The following is a 22,219-nucleotide window of genomic DNA, read 5'->3' as shown; positions in this document are numbered from 1 at the left end:
TAGATTTAAGTGACATAAACATAACAGAATAGGTTAAAAATAAAATCAAAGTATAGCACATTCTAGACTAAACATCACTTTAGCTGGCTATAGTCCTTTGGCAAAAACAGTTTTTTTCACCGCCAAAGTTTGTCTACAGAGCTTGCTGGTTTTCAGACAAAACCACTTTCTTTAATGGTCATGAATCACTCCCCAATGCCCGATGTGTTCCTCAAAGACATGGAAAATAAAATGTCATTTTGCTTCTCTTTATATTTCCCTCAAAGGCCATGTCTACACTGGCCCAAATCTTCAAAATGGGCATGCAAATGGCCATTTCTAAGATTACTAATGAGGCACTGAAATACATATTCAGTGCCTCATTAGCATGCCACCGGCTGCAGGTCTTCGAAATTGCCACATTACACTGCCGTGGGCTCATCCAGACAGGGCAGCAGATAGGAATAAGGGGATTTTGAAGTTGACGGGGTCCTTTTGAAAAAGACCCCCGTCTGGACGAGCCGCATGGCAGCGAAACGTGGCAATTTCAAAGAGCGGCAGCCAGAGGCATGCTAATGAGGCACTGAATATGTATTTTACTGCCTCATTAGTAATCTTTGAAATGGCCATTTGCATGATTTGGGCTTGTGTAGACATAGCCAAAGTGTTGTTTTGATCCCAGAGACAAGACAACCGCCCATGATTTTAGTCTCTGGTTTTTTCTCAAGCTGAGTTCACCCTCCTTGCTTCCCCAGCGTGACTTTTCCTGTTGAATTTTGGCTGGGATAACTTAGTTGGGGTTGATCCTGCTTGAAACAGGGGGCTGGACTAGATAGCCTCCTGAGGTCCCTTCCAGCCCCATGATTCTGTAATTTTAAGTGCAGCTCCCATCAGGTTGACTTTTGCATTGCTTGAACTTTCCTGCTGAGGTCTCTGATGTGAACCACAATTCCTGGGTCTGGGACAATGTGTTCATCAGCCCCGCCTGGTTACGTGGTCGGAACAAATTTCTAGTACATGCATACCGATACATACATCTTGTGACACTTCTGATGACTTAATATAAGCTAGAGGTCTCCAGTGTATTGGGTGAACCCCTCTTGGAGAGGCAAGATGGGCCTCAGGCCAGCTCCCTTGGGGACAGGGAAGAAATGCTCCCCAGCTCCTCCCCACCCCTGCCTGTGCTCTGGTCCTGCTCACAGCTGTATCCTTGGTTCCCAGCGTTGCACCTGACCTGTCCCTGGCTTCAGCTCTGCTCCTGGCTCTGCACTAGACCCTAGCCTTGGCTGCTGGCTCTGGCTCCATTCCTGGCCCAAGGAGGAGGCAGGAGACAAGCTTGGAAGCAGAGGCACATCTGGCTGTGAGCCTGGCTACTGGTTCCCACCACAGCCTGGCTGTGGCTCTGCTCCTGCCCCCAGTTTTGGTCTCTGGCTTTGGCACCACTCCTGGTCCCAGGCTCACCCCCCAGGTGTGGCCCCAGCTCAGCCCTCTTACCCCATCCACGTGCCTCCTCCCAAGCTGTATCCCCACTGCTGCCCACTTTGGGGTCTCGCTGCCATAAGCTTTATCATCTCACGTGATTTTCTTTACAGACAAATACTACGACAGCAATATTTTAGGTGTGGTGAGTTTCTCAGGCCTGATAGCAGTTGCTGAGAGAAAGTAGTGAACCACCACTGGGCCTCTGTGTCACAAGAGAATTTGTGTAAGAATCCTTACTGAGCCTCGCTGGGAATTAACTTCTACTGAATCGTATCTCCTGCTGTCTTATTTTATTCTCTCCAGGTGCTGATTGTTCATACAAATAATCTAACATCTCTGGTTCCCAAGTCCTGCAGTCTCCTGAATCTCATAACTGTGAAGGTAACCTGTGACCCTGGAACGGTGTCCCTGTTCTGCATTTAGTCGGGGTAAATTGCAGAGTAAACCAATTAAATGCCCCCCATCAAACTGATTCTCACCCAGGGGACTGGCAATGAAATGGAAAGGCTTCCCTGAGCTCACTTTTTCATTGCCATCCATGGGTGGCGGTGCCAGAAGTCTGACAGCTTGGAGTTGTTGAGCTCCTGTCACCGGCACTCCCATGAATCCATTTGTTTGCAGAGGCTGGGCTTTTCTCAGAGTCATAGAAATGCAGAGCTGGAAGGGATTGGGAGAGTTCATCTAGTCCAGCCTCTTGCACTCAGGCAGGGCCCAATGTACCTTGGCCATCCTTTGTAGCTTTTTGTCCAGCCTGTTCTTAAAGGCCTCGAGTGATAAGGGGTCCCCTCAAGACTCCTGGGTGACCAGTTCCCGTGATTATCTGTAGAGTTAAGAAGCTTTTCCTCATGGCTAATGTAAATCTCTCTTGGTCCCATGTGAGTCCATTACTAATTGTCCTTCTTCTGCTGGACATACAAGACATTGAATCCCTGACAGGAGTTAGGTGCCCAGCTCCCAGGGGAGTCAAGAGGAGTTGGATGCACGATGTTCCTAAGGCCCTTGGAAGGTTGCAGACTGGTTTTCACTGCTGGGTAGCTCCTCTACTTGTGTGCTCGGGATGTGACACTTCTTCACAGGAGGACAGCATTCTGTGATCAAGCCTGGTTGCTAACAGAATCTTCTCCACTTGTCCAAGGTGTTAGATCTTCATGACAACCAGCTGACATCACTTCCTGATGATATTGGCCAGCTGACACATCTCCAGGTAAAGGGATGCAGCGTGTGTCGTGGGGGCCTGCTTTTAAGATCTTTTCTGGGACAGCATAATTGATTTGTATTGCTATTAAGTAGCTACTTAGTATTTTACATAATAGTTATCAGTGACTTGGAACCTCCTCACTGACTTGACTTTCCCCAAGAGCCAAGTTAAAAACAGTGGAACATTGCAGTGTGGGGCACAGCTGGTGCGTAGCATTCTTGGGCCCAAGTTTAACACTGCTCACTTGTAACTGGCCTTCAGGCTAGAGCAATGACTGGCAAACTGGCCAGCCACCAAGCACATGTCAGAGGCAGAGAGAGGCTGGAGTTGCCATCCTATTGCCTTTCTGAAGTACTCAGCTTCTGCAGCACCCGTTGATGTGAATGTGTTGTGAGCGAGTGTCCCAGTGCGCCACTTGTAACTCGGACGTCCAGCCGCCTCTGGAGAAAGAGAAGTGTTCTCCTCCCCGCTCACTGTCGCTCTAGGAAGTTACCAGACATTCCACGCTGGGAATCTGCTGGTGCACAGGGACCTTGTCTCCTGCGAATGAGAAGGAGCATTATAAGGGTTAAAGTATGTGTGTATTGTGTGTAATATGGATGTACTACTCGTGAGTGAGTGACCGCCAAGAGAGAGAGACATAATATGGAAGGGACAGGTGTCCTATGCAGCCTGTGAGAGTTCTGCCTTTAGCAATGGCTTTGGGAGCCCTGTTCCATAGACCCTGGGAAGCTGTGTGTTGTGGGGGAGGGCGATGGAATTCATGAGAAGGGCAGGATTGGACCATTATGTGAACAAACAAACTGAGGCCTCAGCAGCATGCACTGATCAGGTTATATGCTCTGTTGGGAAGGTGATGCTGGTGCGATGGAGGCTAGGAAAAAAATACATTACAGGTGGGGGAGTAATAAATCAGCACGTGCCAGTCTGAAGGGGTGGGGCTTTGTTCCATGTTTTGTAGTGGGGGGAAGGGGCCTAGATAAGAGCCTGCCCTAGTAAACACTGAGATCCCACAGCAGTCTCTGGCAGGAAATAATGAAAGCAATGTCTCCTGAAAGAAAGACTAAACCATGCCTAATTAATCTGTACATGTTAATGATGATAGACTGGAAGTTCTCAGCCTGGTATGTGGGATTAGTTCCATTATTGTGAGAGGCCAGATAAAATCTGACTAAACCAGTGCAATTAATTCTGATTACAACAGCTTTGGGTTTCATGCTCCTAGACCGGTGTAGTCAATAGGAGACCAGGGGCCAAATCCACACAATTTTCAGTGGACTGTAAAGGTCAAATGGGCCGGAGCCAGTAAGAGCATTATGTCTTCCCTCCAGCCAGAGAGGACCCAGTCAGCTAGGCCAGGCCTGCACTAGCCACCCTTCCACCGTGACAGGGAGCAACACTGCCTCTGCCCTTCGGAGCGAGGACCCTGGTGTCTTCTTCAGCAACCCCCAAATACCTCCTCCCATCACATGGACCCTCCAGAGACCCCTGCAGCACCCAGCATTCACACCCCTCTGCACTCCCACAAACCTGTTCCTAGTACACACACTCCAGCAACCCCAAATATCCCCTCCATTCACACACCCCCACACTTACCCCCCATCCACATCCAGCTGAACCCCCAGTTCCTGCTCCCCTTCCTCCAAAAAGAGAACACTGCATGGGAACTTGAAATATGGTAACATTAAGCTGGGTGGGGTCAATCGAGGGGTTGGGGAAGGGGCTGGATAAGGGGCAAGTGGGGTTCTAGGCCTATAATGATTTTATTAACAAAATAAGCAGTACAGGCCCTGGGGGTTTTACACACTTTGCGTTTGTTGAACAAGGGTACTTGTGCGAAAATGTTTCCCTGGCGTCCGGATGCTCCTGAGGGAATTCTGCACTGTTGTGTGCACACTGAAGTCATGTTCATGGAGAATGTTCTCCCCCTGCGGAAGTGCTGCAGTTCCAGCTTTCCTCCATGAGAGGCTGCTTGAAGGCAGGAACAGCTAGGGCAGAGCTCCCCGAGGAGCCTGGGACAGCCATGGGCAAAACAAAACAGCAGTTACGTAGCACGTTAGACTAACACAATGCAGCACTACAGCAGTGCTGATTTGTTTTGTTAGAATACAGACTAACACGGCTCCTCTGTTACTGTTCAGCCACAGGCAGTTAGGCTGAGGTCCCAGGAATCCCTGTACATCAGTATAGAGCAGCCATCTGATCATATTAGTGACACCACCTCCCCTCGGATTTGGGTGTGACTTCAGCTCTAAGATGTTATGTTTAGTTGGCTTGTTTTCTGGGCAAACACAGGGAAAAGATGGGCATTGGCCCCCAGCAGGAGGTCAGCCTGTTTGCTGCTTGCTGCACCTGGCCTCAGTTCTGTGTTCTGCTTTCCCCAATACATGGGAATCCCCATTGTTCTAAGTGACTGGACGTCCTCTGGATTGTGCTAGTAAAGCACAACTCTGCAGGGTCTCTTATTAGCAAAGCTGGACACTTAGGCGATGTCTACACTATAGCCTGTGTCAGCAAAATTTGTCACTCCAGAGTGTGAATATTCCACATGCCCCCTAGCAACATGAATTACCCTGACATGAGCTTGTGTGTGTGCAGTGCTCTCTCAATGAGAGCTTCTCCCAACCACAGAGCTTATGAAGCTAGTGGGAGTGATTTTATTTGCCAACGGGAGACCTCTCTCCCGTCATTGTAGAGTATCTTCACTGCAGCAGTACGGCTGCACCACTTCTCTGCCGTAGGTGTAGACATGGCTTTAGGGACTGCGAATTGACAAACCCTCTTAAAGTGACTCAGTAATGACTTTTCCCACTTAGGCCAAAACTCTGCTCTTGTCTTCTGGTCAGCTGCAGATTACGAGGCTTCCTGAGTGATTGGCCATTGGTTCTTTCCAAGAGCTTTGTTACCCGAACAGCAGTTCCTAAACCCATTGGACTTGTGGGCCCAACGGCACAGCATAAACAAGCATGGATTCTGAGGGTTATGGAATGAATTACTTGAATATATTCTCTGTCTTAACCTCCTAGGTCCTAAACATTGAAAGAAATCTCTTAAAATCTCTTCCACGGTCTATAGGAGATCTCGCCCAGCTCCAGACCCTCAATGTGAAAGGTAGGGTAAGCTTTCCCAAGGCTGGCCACCAGGAGAGCTGCAGTAACGATTTCTCAACAGCCTGAAGGCCATTCCTAATTTGCATGTAACTTATGTATTTAACAAAAACAAATAGAACTCACACCTACAATTCTTTCTTACATCTTCCTCCTTGGATGACCAGAATCTGTTGCTTGTCCAAGGTCTTCAGCAATTAAAAAAAAAATCATGGTCCTGTGCCTGCTCAGGCCAGTAGTAGTTAGCAATGGGTAACTGCATTTTAGACCTCCTAGGTCCGTATTTTGCCCTGAGGCTGCACTTCGGGCACTCTGGTTTAGATTATACAAGTCTCGAGTCTCCTGCGCATAGCAGGGAGGAGATCAGGGCAGCCTGCATCAGTGGAAGTACAGCCAGAGAACGAAAGGAGCTCTTTGTGCATGGAGACTTTGCCTGCTGCAGATGCCAGCAGAGCTGAGCCAGGGGAGAAGGTCCAGAGGGCAGGGGAGTGAGAATGTGGTATCTGCCGGGAGATGGACTATTGAGCGGTTGGAGGTAGTGTGGATCTCATGAGCTGTTTGTCTCCTGAACTGGTGTTTGCCTAGATTTTATGGGCTTGTTACTTACGTACAGAGCCCGTTAACACCGTATCTCTTTGTTAACGTTTGTGTAGAAGTTTCCTTTGAATAAACTCTGCTAAACAGTTGAATTTGGGAGAGCATGTAGTGACTGACACAGATGCCTGAGGTAACACAAGAAGTCAGGCACACAGATGATGACTTAAATATTTGTGTGCTGGGGTTGTTTCTCAAACAGGTTGATGCACCTCTTGTCCTTGATCGCCTGTGGTACCCCCCCCGTGCTGCACAAGGACAGTTTAGTTTTCTACTAGCCTGGTAGAGGGGGCAAGGAAGTAGGACTGGCAGATATGAAATACAACTCAGCTAAACTGGGGGTGACATTGCTGTTGGTGGTGTGTTGTGGGGGATGGGAAGAGCAGGATTCTGTGCTCTGAGATTGGTTCCTGGGAACAAGAGATGTGCAGGGCTGTTAACACAGAAGGCTCTCAGAAAACCTGTCTCCCACATTTCCTGTAGCACAGCATGAAGTGAGGGTAGGCAGCTGCGGAGGGAAGTCAGGACTTGTGACAAGCAGAAGCAGTAGTCTAGGCCTATGCTAGCCAAGCTCTAAGGTTGGCCCACTGGAATGCAGCAGCCAGAGAATCCTCCTGGATTTTCCAGGCCCCTATCTGAGCTTTGGTATTCTGCAGCCAGCCCTCCCTCCCTACAGGGCAGCATCCACTTAGGAGAACCCCTGAGAACACTCTGCTAAGGGGAACATTGCAAAGCAGGCAAGGGACTGGCGGATAGGAAAAGCTCAGGAGTTTCTGCATTGAGTTGAAACTCTGGTCTCTTGCCCCATAATCAGTATTGTTACCTCCTATCCTGCACCTTTCCGGTGGAGCTAAGATATTTCAGCCCTGTGTAGAGTCCTCTTAGGGTACATCTACAGAGCAGCCCCTGTACCTGGCAGTACCCAGGTCCCTCAACTTAGGCTGATGCTGCAGGGCTAAAGCTGACAGTGCAGATGTTCCCTCCTGGGCTGGAGATCCTCCCCTGTCCCCAGATGTCCCCACTGGCTCTGTCTCAGTAAGAGCAACTGAGGAAGGAGGTTCTGCATGTGCTGAACTGCCCTGCATTTTGGAGTGTTTAGAAATAGCTGATTTTGGTAAGTCTCAGGCACTTGGGACTGGCCCGCATGACCAGCTAAGGCGCATAACAAAGCACTAGCCATACCAGAGTGTGTGGGCAGTTTGTGCAGTTTAAAAAACAGGCTGGAACCAAGAGGCATGTGAGCTCAAAGACTCAGTCCCATCATGAACGAGACATCTGGAGGGTCACCCCTAGCGATTTGCTCAGATGGCCAAGAGCAGCAGTTTAGCTGTGCTAAAGGTCGTCTTCTCTCCCATCACAGCTCTTGGCAAGTCCTGGTGGCTATCCACAGTCTGTGCCCCAGCCTCTCCCCTGCTGTTACCCATGTGGTGACATTCTCTGTGCTCCAGCTCTTCCTCTGGCACCTCTGCATTCTGGACACTGCTGCCAAAATCCTTCCCCTGCCCCTGGCTGCTCAGCCCTGGGCACGTCCCCCTTCGGAATGCTTCAGCTAGCTTCCACTGCCCTGTTCTCCGCACCTGCCAGGCCCTGACCAGCTCCAGCCATTCCTCCAGCTCCCCTTTTGCCTCCTGACTTCCCTTTATGGGGTTTCACTTTTGTACCCTTCTTTTTTGTGCCTACCCTCAAGGCTGTGCTTGGGTATCAAACCCTGCCTCTCCACACAGCCCCTCCTGCTCAGTCTGCTAAGCCCTTCCTTAACCAAGAACAGCAGAGGTCTGGGTTTTAGCTCATCAGCTTCTCTGGCCAGGGGCAATCCTCCAATGTTTTTGTAAGGGGCTGGCTGGTCACATGGTGCCAGATTGCAGTTAGCCATTCCACTGGTAGCTTCCTAGGAAAGTGGCTGTTGCCGGGATGCCAGGGGTGGTAGGTGGTGCTGCTGGTGAGCAGTCTTGGCTGGGAGGGATGTGTCTATATGATGATATTTGTTCACTCATGCCAAGACTGCACCAAGTGTTGAGATTCCCGCATGTGCGGTATTGTGACAAGGTGCAACTCACCACTGCAGCGTCTCCTGCTGGCCAGATTCGTTCTGCTAGCCAATGCGCCCTCTTCTCAGGGCACCTTTCCACAGTCACTTGTGCTCCAGGACACACGTCACTCCAAGGGGGCAGCATCCTCTTTGGGACACAGACCAATGGCTGTGCTCTGTGCTCACCCCTGCTGAAGATAGTATTGCAGTCTGTTCTCCAGCTACTTTCCTCAGTGGTTATGCCCATCTGGCCACTTCTTCAATGGCAAGGTGGGCTGGGACTCAGGCCCACCCACTGCTCCAGGTCCCAGCTCATGGACCCCTGTAGATAGCAGCCATATGCTGCATCTCCCCACACCTCTCATTACCTGGGCTATTTCCCCCACAGCCTCAGCCTGCCAATCAACCTGGAGCTGTCTGTAGCACTGCTCTGTCCATGGTACTAGCATTCCTCCATTGCCTGATCTTCCTTCCTACAGCTCCCAGGAGCTACTGATCTCTGCTCTGCCCTGCCACCTTTCTTATGTAAGCCCACTAGGCCATGATTGGCTGATCATCTCAACCCCTTTCTTATTGGCTGCCTCTGGGCCAGCCTCCTTAAGCCTGCTTTTAACCCCTTTTCTGCCAGTGAGATAGATAACGAAGTGATTTTCACACACACACTAGCATAAACTTAAGTCAGTGTGTTGAAAATAGCTACCTAGCTGACAGCTGAGGCTGGGGCTTGCAGTTCAGAGGGATGAATTTGGGGGTGTACTAATCGGCATCCCTTTTCTCCCTAGCTAATAAGCTGAAGGAGCTGTCTGCTACCCTGGGTGGCTTGCGCAGCTTGCGCACCCTTGACATCAGTGAGAACCTGCAGCTGCGGGAGTTGCCCCAGGGTCTGGCTCACATCCGCACGCTGGAGGTATGCCACTCCCGCACACGTACCCATGGCAGCCTCAGGCCCTTGCCAGAAGCCCTGAGGCAGCGAAGAGGCCCCTGGTGTGGTGACTCAGTCACTTGTCCCCACTGACAAACACAGTTGCAGTGTAGCTGGAATACTTCCTAGCGGTGTGGATGGAGCCATTTTACTCCACAGAATGGCACCCCCCGTGCACAGTGCCCAGGAGATCCTGCTGGCTGGGGGTGATACTGCGCATGCAGAAATACTCCACCATTCAGTTACACTGGGGTGCAATGCAAGTCTGGCAGGTAAATCCCCAGGGTGAACCCCCCTCTCTGCCCCCTTTTTGCTCCCTTTGCCCCCAGCCAGCCTGTCTCTGCATCGTTAGTTTGGGAATGAAACCTGGAGCCCTGTGTGTTCTTTTGTTTTGGAGACTCTGACCCTGGATGCTTCGACCATGACGTACCCACCCTCTGGGGTTTGCAGTGCTGGCACAGAGTCTATCCAGCGGTTCCTATGCCAAGGTAAATGAGGGGGAGCAGCCAGGGATGGGGCAAGAGGTCAAAAGTACACGGGGCTAAAACAGTCAGGGCTGGGCCCAAGTTGCAGGAGGGTATCTGGGAAGGCGTGGTGTTCCAAAGGGGGTTGCTCTGGTTCATGGGACAGATCCATGGGAGCTGTAGCTGGCAGGCACACGGGTACAAAGCACCTGCTGGGTATTGGCACCTTACTGACTTCCTGAAAGTGACAACCAGTTTCTGAAGGGGACAAGAATTGCTTGGGATTAAAGCAAGGGAGAGGGAGTGGGATGCTGGGGTAGGTGGAGCCCACACTGGCCAGAAAAGGGTGAATGAGCATCTGTGGGTCCAGTCGGTCCTGCCCTGCTCCCGTAGGTGTCAGTCTTGAAGGAGAGTTGCCAGGGGACAAGCACAGCTCAGTGGAGCCTGACTGGGACAGAGACTAACCTTCCCACCCTCATGTGCCTGGACTGCTTGAGAGCTGGCTGGCTGCCAGGGCTTCCAGGGGAAGGTGGCCTGATGTGGAGCTGTTCTGATTTACTACTGGTGGATCCCCTGCAGTTGCAGAAGCAGGTGGCTGCAGATACTGCCCCACCCGAAGGGTGTGACAGCCCAATAAAACCCTTTTGGTTTTTACGCCTGCCCAAGGACTCTAGAGAGTTGTCCTGCGCTCAGGAAGGACCCAGGTATGGGGAGTCAGGAGAGCTGTTCCCAGCTGTGTCCCGGGCAAGCCCCAGGACTGTAACCATGGGCAGGCCAGGTCACCCCTCTGCACATTGGTGTTTCATCCAGAAAATGGGGACAATCTGATCTCTCTTCCCCACGGGAGGCTGTCAGGCTGATTTCACAAAGGGCTTGGAAGCCTTGGGAGGAGGACAAGGGGCTGGTATTACAACACAAATACAAAACCCTGCAAAAGGGGCAGGGCAGGGAGTGCTAATTGTGCCTGTAAGCTGTATCATCAGTGTGGGGGAGGGGCTGAAATGGAGGTATTGGGTCATCTCTGAAGCAGCCCCCCCAGCCACAACCAAGCACAGCTCTGAGTGAGAGCTGGAAGCCTGTTCTCTGTTGTTCAGGACCTGCTGAGCTCAGCTTGGCCCCTGGTAACTCTCAGCCAAACTGCCTGCAGTAAGAGCAATCAGAGTGAGAGTCGGGACAGTGATGCTACTGTAATTCCCTGAGAAATCACCCCTCAGCTGCTCCCCATGCAGCCCATCCAAGTGCATGCACCAGGAGAAGGAAGAATCTCTCCCCACAGAGCTTTCTTCATCCATAAGGAGAAGGTGCAAATGCACATCCCGGCCCAATGCTTGAGGCTGTGCCTCACAGCCACCATCCTTCTGGGTGAGAAGACAGCGCCAGCACTCCCTTCAGAGCCTGCCACTGCCAACCCCTGGCAGGCTCTGGGGAGCAACGTGCTCCTTCAGGCACTCATCTAGGGTAGGAGGGAGTGACCATGACTGTAAGCAGTCTCCCTGGGCCAGCCCTGCCCCACGTGTTGTGTAACAGGATGGCTCTGTGTGATTTGCCTTGGGTCTGGTGTCTTCCAGAGTCTGGGATCCAATACTGCCCTCCCTCCCAGTATCTGCTTCCGGTGCTGGAAAGTGATGGGGGAGAGACATCAGTGGACGGGGTCAACAGGGTCGTGCACAAATACGTGGAAGAAGAAAGCAAGTGGCAGGTGAGTATCTCGGCCACGCCCAGTGCGGAAATACCAGCACTTTGCACTTCTTCAGCGCTCGCTTACGAACCTTCTGAGCTCCCACCCTGGGAAGTATGGAGGGATCATCCTTCTGCCGTTGCCAAAGCAGTGTCCCCCGGGGAACAGCAAGTCAGTGGTGGAACCCTGATGCCCAGCCCACCAATCTGAGCCATGGAACACAGCCCCGGCTCTGCTGTGCAGAGGGTTCAAGCGCCCTGGAAGCCAGTTTCCCAGAGCACATTAGAGGTATTCATATCAGCATTTTCCTGTACTGCATTCATTTTAGGTCAGTATCTTACAAGCAAGGAGGCAGGATAGCTAATGGGCTGCACAGAGTGTAAAGAGCGCACAGTGCCAGGGAATTCTGAGTTATCCCCCAGCACATCAGTGGGAGCATTAAGGCTCCAGATGGGTACTTGTCCCGTTTGAGTTTGGACGTTAGAATGGAAAGTACAGCAGCTCTGCCCAGGAGGCATGGAGTCAGTTCCGGTAGGTCTCAGTCTGACACTGATTAGCTCCCAATGCCGCACGAGTGTGCTGAGTCAGTTGAGAATCCTTCTCCCATTAGCTGCACTCTGGTTTAGTGAACCCTTTCCTCACCTGGGACATTGTGTGCAAACCAGCACATCCTGCTGCTTGCTTGCACCTGAGGCCAGTGTGCCTAATTAAACTTCATTGACTTTCACCTAAATCTAGAATTACAACTTGTGACCAACAGATTCATGAGAGCAGAATCTGACCCATCGATGTCTGTCTGTAACATCTCAAACCCTTCCATGGGAACTAATTGGCACTGGCTTTAGATGGGTCACAGTACTGCAGCCAAGGACCCAGATTTCTACACAAGGTATAATAAGGCATTCAGGGTCCACCCTGTACAGGGCTGTGTGCAGAAGAGCTTTTCCATTGACCCAGCTTTAGCTATTCATATAGGGCTAGATAACTCTTCAGTTACAGGTTCTCTCTGGGAGCTTAGCTGGGAAACCTACTGTGTGAAAGCAGGAAGACCCCCCTTTGGGTTTATTTGTGTGTAAGAAATGACGTGATTTGGTTGTATCTGGGTTTTCCCTGACAACGTCTGCAATCCCAACATGGCATCCCTGTCCTAAGGCGCGAGAACCTGCGGGTGACTGGAAAGCCAGCTGAGTGCTCCACTGCAGGCTGTGCGCGTTGCTGTGGTGCCAAGCTCCCGCCTGTCCCCCTTGGGTTACGGTGCTCTTTGCAAAGTGGGTGAGCCTCCTTATCCCCAGTTTGGAGGTGAGGAGCTCTGCGTGTTCAAAGCCCCTGCCCACCCTTTCCATGGAGTAGGGCTGCTCTGGGGGACAGGGGCTGGGTTTCCTCCTTTGCACCACGTGGGACTGCTTACATGGCAGTGGAGTTACTCCTGACGTACATGAGGATGAGCAGAGAACCTGGCCCAGCTGTGCCAATGCAGCTATGCCACTACAAAATCTCCAGTGTAGCCACTGTCACGAATCCACCACCAAGCGGTGCTAGTGCTGTCAGTGAGAGAAGCCCTCCTGCCAACCTAGTCCTGTCCATACCTCGGTGTCACTAATGTCACTTGGGGGAGGGGTTACTCCCCCCACGAGAGGCGTATATTATGCTGCTGTAAGTGGTAGTGTAGACATAGCCTCAGCTGGGGAAAAGGGAACAGAGTGGCCTAATGTTACCTAGAGCATGTGGTTCCCCTGATTAAATACCTCCTGCCTAATGGTTTCATTTACTTTTCAGAACAAATTCTTGGACTACGAGAGGAGGAAGGTAAGGAGCAGGCCCGGCAGAGGTGTTTTTGGAGAGGCCTGAGTGTGCTCGCTTCTCTTTCTGTCTGGCTGAGAAAATCAGCCTGAATAGCTTGAAACTTGGAACTTTGCCAGCTCCTGCCCCCACAAGTGAGAGGGACATCAGGCCGCACCTGACTCCAGGAAGTACCTGAAAGGCATCTGACCAAGCGGGTCTTTGCCCATGAAAGCTCATGCTCCCAAATATCTGTTAGTCTATAAGGTGCCCCAGAACTTCTTGTTGGCTTTGGTAGGCATTAGCTGCTTTCCTTTCAAGTCAGTTTGTTTTGGCAACTCTGGAATGTTTTTACGTGGGAAGTCCCAGCTCAAGTTATACACATGTCCATGGCCAAGTGGAGGAAGCAAGACTGTTGTTAGTGCTTTCACATTCTTCCCTGGCACCCTGTAGCCCCTTTGGTCACATCTCAAAGCTTCAGGAGTTCTTGTCCCTCACTAGATGCAAACACAGCATATAAATATATCAGTGCCCAGCTCTGACTTGCTACTCACTTCCTGAGACCACTCTGCCGAGGTACCTCAGCACTGCCCCACATGGCTGATATTTCTGACCCTTCCCTCCCATTGTACAGCCCTTCGGGGGCGCCTCCAAGCTAGACCTGCTGCTGCAGTGAGAACTCTTGCTGTTGTACACCGAGACAGAGCGTCAGGGATCTTTTCTGCAAGCAGAATGTGATTTGCTGTCAGTGGTCACCGCAGGAGTCAGACTGGCATTACTGCCCCTCTGATTGAGTCTCTGGCTCTGGGACTCTTTCTCCTCAAGGCATGGACTGGCTGTATTTTCCCAGCCCCTCTCTCTAATCCCTGCCCATCCTTGCTGCTAAGCCATTCCATGACTGGTGTGTCAGCACCACTGACCTCTGACAGTTGTTCACGCTGTGTCCCCCTCAGCTCAGGCGCTGACTGGCTGGCTCTGCTGCAGGGTTTCTCTGCTGGCTTTCTGGACCTTCTGGGGATTTCCCTTGCCTTCAGCGGCTAACATTACCGGCAGCATCTCTCTATTCCCTGCAGTGAGACGTGGGGCCAGGGGAGTAGGGGGTTCACTGGGAGTGAAACGACTTCCTGCCCTTGCCGAAATGTCCAGGGTACAGCAGGTTTTGCTGATGCTATTCGGATTCCTGTGTAGGTCTCACTCCAGGCTGGTCTAGCCTGGACATACCATTGGGATTTCATTGCACTGATGCTGCTTTATCAGTCTGGGCCTTGGTTGGAACGGGACCAGCCTGCAGGCTGCAGATCCTGACCTTCGCTCTGGTCTCGCTCCTCTGCCAGGAAGAGAAGATGCTGGAGAAGCTGGAGTTCGAGCGTCGCCTGGACCTGGGGCAGAGGGAGCACGCACAGCTGGTGCAGCAGAGCAGCAGTCAGAAGGAGGAGATTTTGCAGACTGTGAAGAAGGTCCGTCAGACCTTGCTGCCCGGCCAGTGGCTGAGGAGTGCCTTTGGTCAGGGTTCTTCATCTGTCCTGCTCCGGATGGACTTGACCCTTGCCCACCTGCTCCCTTTCAGAACAGGCATTTCCTGTTTTGACATGTGGGCCCCACTCATGCAGAGGGGGCCCCAGAGGCAGCACTGACGGGTTTCTCCTCTCAGCTCTCTGCCATTTTTATGTCCCCTTTCTCCTCTCCTGGGTCCCTCAGGGACTGTGGGAACAGTCTGGCTCTGGCCTCTTGCGCTGCAGTAGAGCTAGTGAGAGACCCAGCTTCAGAGCTAGCGAGAGACCCAGCTTCAGAGCATTTCTCTGCTCTCTCTGGTGTCTCTGGCTTTCCTGGGATGCTCTGAGTGTCGGTGTAAGCTCTGGGTGGGCTCCCTGTCCACCCTCTTGGAACTGTTCAGCTCCTTGTAATGAAACAGCACCCTTGTTGAGTTTCCCTGTCTGTGGGCACGGCCCAGTGGAGGCGTTGTCACTTCTCTCTCCTGCTCGTTTCCCTGCGCCGCAGGAGCACGTGAGGCTGGAGAAGGGGCTGACGATGCACCAGCGCAACCTGGAGGGAGAGCGCCTGAAGCTGCTAGAGCAGCTGAAGCAAACGGAGCAGGGCATTGCCAGCCGAATCCAGAAGCTGCTGGAGGAGAATCAGAGGTTGGCCTCCCCCCGGATGCCTTGTATTCTGCTCTGGGCTCTTGTATGTCTGCTGAACGTGACCCCTCCGTTTCTCTGAGGTTCTCCCATAGTCAGACTCCCAAAGCAGCACAGAAATGTCCTGGCGGTGAGGGTGAATCCCTCTAATGCGATGGTATGGCAGGGTCAGCCTGGGGGGTAATTGCACAGTGAATCCCTGTTTTCAGGCGTCTTCCACCCCACAGCGTTCCTCACAGAGACTGTGGGTAAAACTGTCCAACGTGCCTAAGGCACAGCCGAGTTGTCTCAAGCCCATTGTGTGGCCAGTTACATAGATACCACTGTGCTGTGGACCCAGAGAGCTGCTTTGGGCTTAAGACACCCACTGGAGGGGAGCTGACCTTTGGGTTCGCTTCTCCCCAGGCCTTTGTGAAGTTTTTGGAGGTCAGGCTGGGTGATGGCAATGGCCCCGCCAGCTCACCTCTGAACTCAGTGAGTCCTGCCAGGGGTGACTCAGGCGCAGGCTGTGGTTGCCACCGGAGGGCAGTGGGAGCGCACAGGTGTAGCCAGGGTGGCACGAGACATTTTGCAAAACCTAAACTTTCAACCCACAGGTCTCAGCATGTCCCTTGTAACAAAACTGACTTGGACCAGAAGACTTTGGGCCCTGATGGGAGGTGCTGCACCCTGGGGTGTCGGGGGCTGTCAGCTTTCTAGTGGCACAAAATAGAGTACCCCTGCTTCCCCTCGGCCCTGCCCCGCTCTGCCCCATTTCCAGTGTCACACCACTGCTCACTTCGCTCCACCGCTGCATCACTCATTCTCCCCCACCTTCACACCCATTCACTGGACTAGGGCAGGGGACTGGGGGTGGGCGCTGGGATGTGGTGGGTGATCGGGGCTTGGGGGACAGGAGGGCTCTGGGCTGGGCTGGGGTGTTGGGACATGGGGAGAGGGGACTGAGCTCCTGCTGGAAGTAGGGGTCTGGGTGGAGCTGGGGATAAGTGTTCGGAGTCCAGGAGGGGACAGGCGTACAGGCTCTGCGCTGGGGCGTGTCTCTGGGCAGTGCCGGAAATGAGGGGTTCAGGGGGTTGCTCTGGGCTGGGGTAGGGTGCGTGGCAGTGGGGTTTTGGCTGGGGCTGCAGGCTCTGGGAATGAGGTGTTGGGGGTGCAGGAGGGGACTCAGGGCTGGGGATTGGGACTGGGGTGCAAGGTGTAGGGTCTGGGAGGGAGTTTGGATGTGGGAGGGGAACCCAGGCTGGGGCAGGGGGTTGGGGTATGGGAAGGGGTGGGGGTGTAGGGCCCTGGCAACAGTTACTACAGCACCCAGGATGTGGCGACCTGGAGCCTGTAACCCCAGCCATATGGTGGGTGGCCAGGGATGTTCCATACACTGCCCTCACATCTGCAGGCACTGCCCCTGCAGCTCCCATTGGTTGCAGTTCCCAGCCAGTGGGAGCCATGGGGGCATTACCCGAGGGCATGAGGCCAGTGTGTGGATCCTCCCTGGTTGCCCCTCCCTGGCTGCAGGAATCTGACGGACACTTCTGGGGACTGTGTGGAGCCAGAGCAGGAGGGAACCTGCCTTAGTGCCGGCCCCCTCTGTGCCACCCACCAGACTTGACGGTCTGCTTGGCAGCGTCAGCCAGAGCCGCCAGGCATTCTTTTCAGCCAGGGATTCGGGTTGAAAGCCACATGCCTGCCAATCCTCTGGGGATCTGCGCTTCCACTGTTGGCCAGAGCTGCTTGTAGCACACACTGTATGCCAGGAGCCATGTGGCCTCTTGCTTTGCCGGAGAGGGGGGCGCCAGTGTCTGTCTGTCTGTCTGTCTCTGCAACAAGGCTGCCAAGCTCCTCCACGCTCCCAGGAGTAAATCCTTGGGCCAGTGCCCAGCCCCATCAGATGGTGCAAGGAAGGCATCCCGTGCCCCTCCCCTCTCTCCCATCAGTGCTCTGCTTGGGGGCTGAGGATGGGAAGCTCTGCCAAGAGGCAGCGTCCCCACCCCTGGCCTTTTCCACTCCGGCTGCTGCTCCCGCACGTAATGGAACTGTGGCTAACTGGAGGCAGGGAGTGCCGGGGCGGGGTAATTGGCATGGGGCTTGCACAAGAAGGGCTCTGCTCCCTGGGGAGAAGGGTGCCCTGCTCTGCTGGAACACTTTCTGATCTTCTGCTTGGTTTTCCTAGGCAGAAACAAAGCTCAGAAATTTTGAAGTCCCTGGAGAATGAGAGGTAAGTGCCCTGCCTCGGGCAGGCTCCCCCAGGAGAGTGCAAGTGGTGGGAGGGAGGGCTGGGCTCCTTCACCTGTAAGTCCTGCCTCAGCATCCAGCTCAGGGCAGCAGGGACAAAAGCCGTTTGCATACGGCAGCCGGTGGGTGGCCTGTGTGCGGTGAGTTTGCAAGATCTCGGCTGGTTCCTGGTGCATCAGGAGTCCGCGCCACAAGCCCCAGCTCTGCAGTCAGCAGGAAATGGTCTGGCCACAGGCAGGCTCGGCAGAGCTCAGGGACACAGCGTGCTATGGACGGTGCTGCGGATAAGCAGCGCACCCCAGTTACCGCTAACAGCATGGGAAGGGAGAGGAAACGGAGTCAGGATCAGACCTATTGTAGGGCCTGATTATCCTCTGAGGCTCTGGGTGCTGCCAGAGACCAGATACCAGCTGGTCCTGCTTGATCCAGTCCTCTTCCTATGGGAGCTCTGTCCTTTCCTCTCCCCACTGGAAAGTTGTCGCCTGCAGTCTCCTGAAGCTCTGGCATTTGGCTCAGGGGTCTCCATTCAGAGGACCCAGCTACATCCCCTGGCTGCTGCAGGGCAGAGGGTTTCCAGGAAGGTGCCACACTGCTGGGTTGGGCACTTTGGGGCCATTGATCGCCACCAGCCTGTTGTTTATGCAGCACCACTGATGTGTGTAGTGTCTGGCTGGTGGGGTGTGTGTGAAATGTGCCTCTGATGGAAGCGCTGGCTGAATGGACCTGCTTCTGTCCTAGGATAAGGGTGGATCAGTTGATGGCGATAACCCAGGAAGAGACAGAGCAGCTCCGCAGAAGGGAGGTGGCCTGTAAGTCCAAGGGAAGGAGGCTGTGGTGGTCATCGGGGGGCTGACAGGGCCGTATCCCCTGGAGGTGGGGGGCCGAGAGATCTCTGTGCTGAAGTTGCCTCCGTCCCTATTTGTAGGTATTTCACACCTTCCGCAGTGACTTAAACCTGCCTTAGTGGGATGGCAAAGTTTTCACCCATCTCTCTATTTGCTGTCCTTCAGCAGCTAGGTGGAGACCCCAGGCTGCAGTGGGGAGCTCAGACTTGCAGCCTCTCCGACACTCCACCCCAGTTCACGCCGGTGGGGCTATAGCTCGGGGTGCTCCACAGAGACGGAGAGTGTGTTATTTGTGTGAGGCAGACTGCAGGGCTGCTTTGGGATGGCCTGTTGGGAGGGTGCAGCTGTCTGACACTTCACATGGAAACAGGGATGGACTGAAAATTGGAGAGAGGACCCCAGTACGAGTGAGCTCTTGTGGCTGAGCAGGGAGCAGGAGTGCTGCTTGACAGGGAGTTAACCTGCTGCTAAGCACTAACAGCTCCTCTTTGTGTCCCCCAGCTGCCATGCAGGAAATGCTGGCTGAGAGCTACAAGAACAAGATCCTTCACATGACCTATGAATCTCGTCGGCAAGACCTCGTCAACCAGGCCTGCTCCAGGTACTACTCCTGCCAAAGGGTTCCAGAACAGTTCTGAGACAGACATGCAGGGTACCTGCAGCTTCTCCTAGAGCAGCACACAGCAGCTATTCAGTAGCACACAGCAGTCCTAAAGACAGAATGCTCATGTTTAAACTTGACTAACCCTAGTCCCAGAGAGGTAGCTGTGTTAGTCTGTCTCGTCACAAAATGAAAAGCAGTCCTGTAGCACTTTAAAGCCTGTTTAATAAATCCCTTTGTTAGTCTTTATAGTGCTATAGGGCTGATTTTTTGTTTTGACTAATCTTAGTATTCCTAACGCTGTGGATTAGTAAAAACTGAAAGAATCATAGAACACGAGATCTGGACGTGACCTTGAGAGGCCTTCAAGTCTAGCCCCCTGCCCTCACAGTGGCTACGTCTACACGTGAAGCCAACATCGAAATAGCTTATTTCGACGTAGCAACATCGAAATAGGCTATTTCGATGAGTAACGTCTACACGTCCTCCAGGGCTGGCAACGTCGATGTTCAACTTCAATGTTGCGCGGCACCACATCGAAATAGGCGCTGCGAGGGAACGTCTACACGCCAAAGTAGCACACATCGAAATAAGGGTGCCAGGCACAGCTGCAGACAAGGTCACAGGGCGGACTCAACAGCAAGCCGCTCCCTTAAAGGGCCCCTTCCAGACACAGTTGCCCTAAACAACACAAGATACACAGAGCCGACAACTGGTTGCAGACCCCATGCCTGCAGCATGGATCCCCAGCTGCCGCAGCAGCAGCCAGAAGCCCTGGGCTAAGGGCTGCTGCCCACGGTGATCATAGAGCCCCGCAGGGGCTGGAGAGAGAGCATCTCTCAACCCCCCAGCTGATGGCTGCCATGGAGGACCCGGCAATTTCGACGTTGCGGGACGCGGATCGTCTACACGGTCCCTACTTCGACGTTGAACGTTGAAGTAGGGCGCTATTCCGATCCCCTCATGAGGTTAGCGACTTCGACGTCTTGCCGCCTAACGTCGAAGTTAACTTCGAAATAGTGCCTGACGCGTGTAGCCACGACGGGCGCTATTTCGAAGTTAGTGCCGCTACTTCGAAGTAGCGTGCACGTGTAGACACAGCTAGTAGGACCAAGCACCATGTAGAGACCATTCCTAACAGGTGTCCGTCTAACCTGCTCTTAAATATGTCCAGTGATGGAGATTCCACAGCCTCACCGGGCAATTTATTCCAGCGTTTAACCACCCTGACAGTTAGGAACTTTTTCCTCATGTCCAACCTAAACCTCCCTTGCTGCAGTTTAAGCCCATTGCTCCTTGTCCTGTCCTCAGAGGCCAAGGAGAACAATTTTTCTCCCTCCTCCTTGTTAACCCTCTTTTAGGTACTTGAAAACCACTATCATGTCCCCTCTCAGCCTTCTCTTTTCTAAACCAAACCAGCCCAGTTCTTTCAGTCTTCCCTCTTAGCTCATGTTCTCTAGACCATTCATCATTCTTGCTTTTCTCTGGACCTTCTCCAGTTTCTCCACGGCTTTCTTGAAATGTGCCCAGAACGGGACACAGTACTCCAACTGAGACCTAATTCGCGCTGAGTAGAGCAGAAGAATGACTTCTCGTGTCTCACCCTCAACGCTCCTGTTAATGTATCCCAGAATCATGTTTGCTTTTTTTCGCAACAGCGTCACACTGTTGACTCCTGTTTAGCTTGTGGTCCACTATGACCCTAAATCCCTTTCTGCCATGCTCCTTCTTAGACAGTCTCTTCCCATTCTGTATGGCCGTGTCTACACTAACCCAAAACTTCAAAATGGCCATGCAAATGACCATTTCAAAGTTTATTAAAGAAGCACTGAAATACATATTCAGCGCCTCATGAGCATGCCAGCAGCCACGGCACTTCGAAATTGCTGCGGCTCGCCACCACGCGGCTCCTTTTCGAAAGGACCCTGGCAACTTCGAAATCCCCTTATTCCTAACAGCAGTTAGGAATAAGGGGATTTCAAAGTTGCTGGGGTCCTTTCAAGAAGGAGCCCCGTTTGGATGAGCCGAGCGGCAGTGAGCTGCAGCAATTTCAAAGTGCCACAGCTGCCGGCATGCTCATGAGGCGCTGAATATGTATTTCAGCGCTTCATTAGTAAACTTTGAAATGGCCATTTGCATGGCCGTTTCAAAGTTTTGGGCTAGTGTAGACACAGCCAATGCATGAAAGTGATTGTTCCTTCCTACGTGGAGTACTTTGCATTTGTCCTTATTAAATGTCACCCTATTTACTGCAGACCGTTTCTCCACATGGCACATACCTGATTTATTCTTCACTGTTTACACAGATTTATTTTATTTTATTTTATTTCTTACATTTCCCTCGGCCGGAGGGTGAAATTAAGCCAGTCATTGTCACTTACATGCAACCCTACAGTGCTCTTTGGGATCCTCCACTACATGGGACACGTATGGGGCACTTTGAGGAGCGGAAAGGGATCAAAATGTTGGTTCTTGTCTCTTGAAGCAGCCAGAGCAGGTCTCTCATTGATCTTCACTGGGTTGCATATGGAGTGCAGTTCTGCTCTGGATCAGGGCAGCTGACTGAAGATCAGTGAGAGAACTGATCAATCGGTGACACTACAGATGATCTGCTGGATGTCTTGAGAACTGAGACCATTTCCTCTGCAATCCCTGGGGCAATACACTTCACTGGGCCAGCTGGACAAAGTCCCTGCTTTACACCCAGGGAATACAGTTCCCAGGCTTTGACTTTTTATGTTTGCTGGGCTTGGACACAGGGTCACTCGTGGCAGGTGTGCCAGTCAGTTTTGTGCCTGGCTTGGTTTCATTCCCCAGCCAGAGTTGGTTGGTGGGAAGGAGTTTGCATGCCTGCTGAGTGCCGGGCAGTGCCAGAGTGTGAGAGTTCTGGTTGGCCATGCTCAGTGATAAACTCTCCCGAGAATACTCAAGGAGCTGATAGAGGAGGTATCTGAGCCTTTATCTGTGATCTTTGGAAAATCATGGGAGACAGGAGAGATTCCAGAAGACTGGAAAAGGGCAAATATAGTGCCCATCTATAAAAAGGGGAATAAGAATAACCCAGGAAACTACAGGCCAGTCAGCTTAACTTCAGTGCCAGGAAAGATAATGGAGCAGGTAATTAAAGAAATCATCTGCAAGCACTTGGAAGGTGGTAAGGTGATAGGGAACAGCTAG

At 52.6% G+C, this 22,219-nt stretch overlaps 1 protein-coding gene across 4 annotated transcripts in view; it reads left to right on the top strand.

Annotated features, from left to right (window-relative positions):
- LRSAM1 (leucine rich repeat and sterile alpha motif containing 1) overlaps positions 1–22,219 on the top strand; it is a 51,391-nt gene that overhangs the window by 15,929 nt on the left and 13,243 nt on the right. For 3 of the 4 annotated variants that reach the window (XM_075015489.1, XM_075015488.1, XM_075015491.1), the window contains exons 5-16: positions 1,765–1,842; positions 2,597–2,665; positions 5,686–5,770; positions 9,172–9,296; positions 9,709–9,799; positions 11,344–11,474; positions 13,230–13,259; positions 14,567–14,689; positions 15,231–15,370; positions 17,535–17,579; positions 18,335–18,405; positions 18,943–19,042. In XM_075015489.1, coding sequence (XP_074871590.1) covers positions 1,765–1,842; positions 2,597–2,665; positions 5,686–5,770; positions 9,172–9,296; positions 9,709–9,799; positions 11,344–11,474; positions 13,230–13,259; positions 14,567–14,689; positions 15,231–15,370; positions 17,535–17,579; positions 18,335–18,405; positions 18,943–19,042 — 1,088 coding nt within the window. Of the gene's footprint in view, positions 1–1,762; positions 1,843–2,596; positions 2,666–5,685; positions 5,771–9,171; positions 9,297–9,708; positions 9,800–11,343; positions 11,475–13,229; positions 13,260–14,566; positions 14,690–15,230; positions 15,371–17,534; positions 17,580–18,334; positions 18,406–18,942; positions 19,043–22,219 lie in introns of all 4 variants that reach the window. The other variant, XM_075015492.1, reaches the window with a different exon arrangement.

Source organism: Carettochelys insculpta, chromosome 21 (genome assembly GCF_033958435.1).
Source record: "Carettochelys insculpta isolate YL-2023 chromosome 21, ASM3395843v1, whole genome shotgun sequence".
NCBI lineage: Eukaryota > Metazoa > Chordata > Testudines > Carettochelyidae > Carettochelys > Carettochelys insculpta.
The sequence above is the reverse complement of the archived record's forward strand: the minus strand, read 5'-3'. Positions and strand labels throughout refer to the sequence as shown.